The sequence below is a fragment of the Lactuca sativa genome, chromosome 3 (genome assembly GCF_002870075.4).
Source record: "Lactuca sativa cultivar Salinas chromosome 3, Lsat_Salinas_v11, whole genome shotgun sequence".
NCBI lineage: Eukaryota > Viridiplantae > Streptophyta > Magnoliopsida > Asterales > Asteraceae > Lactuca > Lactuca sativa.
In genome coordinates, this window is record NC_056625.2 from 30,960,198 (window position 1) to 30,966,674 (window position 6,477).

The 6,477-nt window shown below is 32.1% G+C and overlaps 1 protein-coding gene across 2 annotated transcripts; it reads right to left on the reverse strand.

Annotated features, from left to right (window-relative positions):
- Positions 1 to 3,047: 3,047 nt before the first annotated feature.
- LOC111917318 (uncharacterized) lies at positions 3,048 to 6,255 on the reverse strand. 2 transcript variants are annotated; one of them, XM_023913019.3, is made up of 9 exons: positions 5,612 to 6,255; positions 5,266 to 5,444; positions 4,987 to 5,064; positions 4,369 to 4,729; positions 4,159 to 4,271; positions 3,907 to 4,071; positions 3,694 to 3,833; positions 3,523 to 3,615; positions 3,048 to 3,440 (listed from the first exon to the last, which is right to left on the reverse strand). In XM_023913019.3, the coding sequence occupies exons 2-9, from the start codon at positions 5,410 to 5,412 to the stop codon at positions 3,281 to 3,283; spliced, it is 1,257 nt and encodes a 418-aa protein (XP_023768787.1). In that variant the 5' UTR covers positions 5,413 to 5,444; positions 5,612 to 6,255; the 3' UTR covers positions 3,048 to 3,280. The 2 variants fall into 2 exon arrangements, with proteins under 2 accessions (XP_023768787.1, XP_023768786.1); XM_023913018.3 differs by having other exon boundaries at positions 5,266 to 5,383; positions 5,612 to 6,250.
- Positions 6,256 to 6,477: the final 222 nt, after the last annotated feature.

Consider the following 6,477-nt stretch of genomic DNA (forward strand, 5'->3'; position numbering starts at 1 on the left):
GGTGAGAATAGGGTAATTTTGTGTGAAAATCTATCTCGATTAAATAAGCCATTAACATCTTCCCGTTGGTCGAGCTTTAAAATCTATAAAACCAACTCAGAAATGGGTTAATCCGTTTGAAACATGGTACCTTGAACCTGCAATTGGTAGTCAGCTTAGAAATGGGGTTTGTGATTTATATATAATAAATAGCTGCAAATTTGGTCAAGGTAAAATGGTCAAAAAAAAAAAGTTTAACTTAGGTTCAGTTAGACTTAACGACAAACTTAATGACAAGTTGACCAAATTTGCAAAAATTAAAAACTATGAAGTCGAAATTGATACAAATTAAAAACTTAAACTAAAATCATGATATTTACTAAACTACAAGGACTACTTTTGAAATTTAATCTAGCATTTATCTCTAAACTTAATGATTGGGTAAGGACAATACATGGGATGATGGAATAACATCCCATCCATTGTTTTGGTACCAATTGGCCACATGCCATAATGCGATATGTTTACTCACCTATCAATTATGTCAACATACATGAAGTCATTCTCTATTATGATAATGACATGAGGTGTGCAACATGCTAATCCCTCCTTATATTAAACTATTTGTGTAAGTATTATATCTTTTATATAATTAGGATCGTAAATTTGGATATATGAAAAAATTAGGTATATGCTATAGTTAGATCTATAATTAAGTGTAGAAGGCTATATTATTGTATCCACACAGATACTTTATTGATAATGTTTCATAATAGTATAAAGAATAAAGAATATTTGCATATAGCTTATAATGTTATATAGCCAAATAAATCCATATGTTTTTGGTGTTGGGTGAAGGAGTACGATTATGATTGTTATGGAATAAATTATGAAATTAGATCTCAACTGATTTTAAACATAAATTTAATTATAGGCATACGATATTAGTTGTGGGAATCTGTACAGCTTTATTCTTGAGATTTTGTACATATGATTCTTTACAGGAGGCTATTAACATGGTAATGTGATTGTAATCCCACATTCAATGAAGAGAAAATTATTGAAAAGCAAGTGGGTGTCTTAAAAGTATAAGGATATCCACCTTTATTTTTTTTAATGCTATTTGGAGTATATTCCATACTGTAGATTAAATGTTAATCTTGATAATCATTTTTAAATTTGTTTAATCTAGTCAATAACGTTTGAAAACGATAAAAAAATTCAAAGAGTTTAATCTGAAGTAATATTATTCTTATTCCGATTAGATACAATGAAGCTCTGAAACATTTGTCATGTATGCAAGTGTCGATCCTGTTAGTTTTGAAGAAGCTCTGAAACATGAGCAATGGAAAAAAAAAACTATGAAAGTATGAATGATTGAATAGAATAATAGAATAGTAGAAAGGAATGGCACATGGAATCTCATGGACTTACCGGAATGAGCGAAGACTACTGGAGTGATATGGGTTTATAAGACTAAGTTCGATTAAAATGGAGAGGTGGTTTAATATATACAAGGACATGCATGCTTCGTATGATAGAGTATGCTCAACAGTCAACAACATGGAATCGATTATACATATGTATTTGCACATACAACACAGAGACAATTCATTGTGTTATAGCACTTTCAGCTCTTAAAGGATGTATGGTCTATCATTTGAAAGTGGGTCAGGGTTTTACGTGGTAATTTATATTTATGCAACAACCATTTGGTTTTGTGAAAAAGAGAAACGAATAGAAGGTCTATATGCTAAAAAATCATTTTATGGCTAAAGCAAGCATTGCATGCTTTGTAAATAGGTTTTAAAAAGTGTGAATATACATATACTTTGATCATTAAAACATAATATGAAGGCGTGGTATTAATCATAAGTGTGTACATTGATGACTTCAACCCCATCCAGAGGATGAGCGATAGGGGCAACCGTCTAGAGCCCATATTTTAAAGGGGTCCAAATTTTTTTATGAAAATTGTTATATTTAGAAGATAGTACAAATAATTTTCTTTTAATTATTGATTTATTATAAAAAAAAACTTGATGATATTTGTGTTTTTTAAGGGCCCATTTTTTTCTTTCGTCTTGGGCCCACAATATGTTTGGAACGGCCCTAGATGACTTGATCCTTGCAAGTAATGATGATTTAAAGATTTCAAAAGTTCCATGAAGTGTGAGTTTGATATGACATAGCTCGTAAATAAGAGGTGTGGGAGAAGTGAACTTTCTACCATATCTTACCAAGACGAGTACCGTTGAATTAGTGCATCGCAATAAGAAACCATTCAAGTTATATATATATATATATATATATATATATATATATATATATATATATATATATATATATATATATATATATATATATATATATATATATATATATATATATATATATATATATTTCAAGGACTTATAGGAGTTTTCTAAACACAAATATAAACTAAATGCTTGGAACATTTAGTTTAAAGGATTATGTGTTTGTTTAGTAGTTTGCTAATAATTTCCATATTATCACAATGCATTATTTTTGTTAATTTAGTAGTTTGTTTAGTAGTTTATTATGAAGTTATATTTTGTAGTTACTTGCATATTCAAATCAAATAACTAAAGGAACCCAATAGTCACATCTTTAGATATTCAATAAATAGTTTAGTCCAAATCTTTTAACTTATAATGCCAATAAAGTTGTGATGTTGTTATTATATAATAAATTTGTAGTCATGTTCAATTAAATATATTACAAATTTGTATGTTTGAAATTGTGATATTCTTTGCAAAAAAATTTGTTAGTTTATCATATATATAATTTCGATATAGTTCTATAAGTCGCTATATATGTTAGAGTTCTTATTTTCTCGAGATAATTTTGGACTCCGCATATAAAATCTAACATATCATATCCCTTTTTATCTTTATCAAACATATGTCTCTCAGAGGAGTTAGAATATCTCACATCTAACATCCCATGTCCATTTCTATCCTTATCGAACATTTGTCTCTCAGTGAAGTGTTAGTATATCTCATATCAGTGTGATACAGTCCTATAAATTGTGAGTATCGTCTATCTACATAAATGCTTGTTTTGATATGCAATCTTAGCATTCACATATATCTTACATTTCTGATATAAAAATCCATAATGCAGATACCCCTAAGTTTAATATTACACTATACCACACCACACCCAACACCTTACAATTCATAAGTTGAAAAAAAAGGCTAAAGGGGCAATATCATTCAAGCTAAACATTTTACAAAATTAGATCGTGAACGAATTTATACAAGCAGATAAACTTATTTTATGGAACCTTCAGTCTCCCTTTATGTCCTAGAGATTTCCACGAGGACTCGAGTTGCAACAAATGCAACTTCTCCACAAATGGTTCCAACACTTGAGCCTCTTCCTCGGGTGCAAAAGCCATGCAAATACTTAGCTCTTGAACCGCTTTCCCATAATCCCTATTATTCACCATAGAGTTCATAGTACACTTCAATAACATAATTTTACATAATATTAAAATTAGTTATGAACATATCATACCTGCTATAATACAACATCATGCCATGATCCCTCCTCAACGCCCAATTATGTGGTTGCAATATCAGCAGTTTTTCTGATGCCATGATTGCCAACCTACAACACAAACACAAAACCAGGTGGATTTAGAACACAAATTTAGGGCTAAAAAGGTACAAGATGTTTTAGTTATACCTAAGATCTTGAGGGCGCAATAAAGGCATACTTGATCTATCAGTCTTGCTCCATTTCTCCTTATCATCATGAACGGGCCTCAGTGCTGATGTCAGCATTAACCCATGGTTTGTTCTTGATGCACGTTTCCAATGAAGTCGCTACAAAAATCAAACAAGATTAAAAACAAACAAAAAAAAATGAAGTTTCTCATTAGTTCCATGGATTTCTTACAATCAAATTAGCAAGATAAATCCCAATAATATCCCGATTTGTAGCAATATCAAGACCGAGAAGTGAATTGCAAGTTAAGTCAGAAGCCATTGATTTCGGGTCCTCCACACACCGCCCATTAACAATCCCAAATAAACTGTGTCCCGAATTGACCTTAAAAAGCTCCTGAAACCAAAAAAAAAAAAAAAAAAATTTCAATTTTCAAACTTTATGTCAAGTTACAGTTTCCTCAAGGACTAGAATCACACATACCTCTGGGTTTCGGGTTTCGGGCCAAATTAAAAAGTCTTCACCAACCCGTGACCCAACAATAGTCAAATTAAGTCTTTGACAAATCTCCATGTATATTACACTAAGTAAAATCGCTGCCAAAAGGGTAGTTTATATATATAAGCTACTAAGATCAGGTTCAAAATTCAGATCTGAAGCAAGTTTATAATATGAAAAAAGACGAAAATATACCACTGCCACATTTAGAGCTTAAAACAGAATGCAAGTATGAGCATTTTGAATCGACAACAGGTGATCTTCTGAAACCTTTAGATTCAAAGAGAACTTTGTTCACTGCCTCTAAAACTTCAACAAAATGGCAGCCTATGTCTCTTGAAATTAGTTCAACTTCAACTTCTTTGGCTATGGTGTCCAACTCTGATAACCACTCGTCTATTTTCTTTCCTGCTATAGGCATAGCTTCAATGTTGTCCCAGTTTTGGACATCAGATGACACATTCGTATCTTTTCTTTCATTTTGGAAGGATTGAGCATCCATTTCACGATTAAAAGCCATGAATGCCTCGTCTTCTGCAGAAATGTACATCAAAGTCTGCAAATTTCAAAGAGAAGAAGGTGAATCCTAAAAATATATTTTGAGACTAGAAAAATCAGAATCAGATAATCAGTTGATTAAAGAAAACAGAAAACCCAAATCTTGATTATTTGTCCCATATTTTCACATTGTTCAAAAGATCAAGAAAACTGAAAACCAAATGTAAGCCATCTTACAGTCTGAATTCATGATTTTTGTCTAATAAAGTTTTGTGCTTTAATGATTCAAAAAAGTACAAGAAAAAAGAAAATCACCTTAGCAAGGGATATATCTTTGTCCTTGGACCGAAAAGATATTTCTTGCTTAAATCTTTCCCTTGCAGAAATAATAACCTGAAAATTTTCCATTGTTGTAAGTTATAAAAACTGGTAAATCTATTTATTTCAATCACCAAAACCTACAGGAAAGATAGATACGACAAGACAAAAGTAAAGTTAGCTTGATCCGAGCATAAAAACAAGTGTAAACTTACATAAATGCGTAAGGGTATTAAAGATATGACAGCAAAATGCAAAGTTAACATGAATTCAGACCTCCTGGTAGGATTTGGGAGGAGAAAAATCATGGGTTTTCACGGTGGCAATGGTTGCAGTCGATTTCCTCTTGTTTTGCACCAGATTTGTCATCTTATGGGGTTTGTCATCACCATACCTGAATATGGTAATACAGAATAAATCCATATTGCCATATGCACAATTTCTTCTCCAATTCACTAATATATGCATACAAGTAACAAAATAGAACTAAACAGTATCAAAAACCCTCTTCCAAACCATAAAAGTTTGCCAAATTATGAATTTCATCTTAACGGAGCAAACCCCATTTGTAAAATTCTTGAATTAAGAGCTGTAAATCATAATCATCGTCAGTAGTCGGTACCTGAGACTGAGAGTAGGCCCACACAGTGAAGAACTGGTCATCTGGGGTTGATGACAGAGCCCTGGCAGTGATGCAAGCAACATTCTTTCTTCAAGAACAATTGAAAAGATTGAACTTTACAAGAAGTAAGCGAAAGAAAACCAAGAAAATATTCGAAATGTATCAATTTAACTGCGAATTTCAGCAGAAAAATGAGTATAACTAGAGTTACAAGAAGGAAAAGATAAAGGGCTACGTGACGATGATGCCATTAAATTACAAAACGAAGTTCCCAATGACAAGGAAGCCAATAATGGTGATGATGATGATGCAGATGAAAAGGAAGAATAGTGATGACAGATTTTATAGTGGAAGATGACCCTGCTTCTTGTAGTATTATAAGAGTTGGCAAGATCCATTTGGGTATTTTGGGTTTCTTTATTCTGATTTTAGTGTACTTGTACTGCTTTTTTCTTGCCTGTCTTTCTCACTCTATATATGCAGAGATATAGGGATATAGATATAGAGTGAGAGAAAGAGCGAGTGTGATAGTTTTGTTTAGGAAGATGAGGATGAACAACAGTTCCTTTCCTTGGATTTCATGCCGGAAATTATTTGTAAATTTATAGGGTGTGGGGTTGGGAAAGAGGAAGAAAGGGCCATGCCAAGCACTGTGTCATTGGCTCATGGATAAGGGGAAGCAGGAATGGGAGTGAAATTTAGGATCAAATTTAGGTGCGTCTACTCCACGAATTCCAAATAAATGCACCTTTTGCCTAATAAAAAACAAGACCTTTTTTTTTCTCTTTAATAACTTATTAAGAATTAAGATTTTGTCTATTGCATCTTAGCGCGGTCTCAAATTTATTTTGTAAGTTCGAATTTTA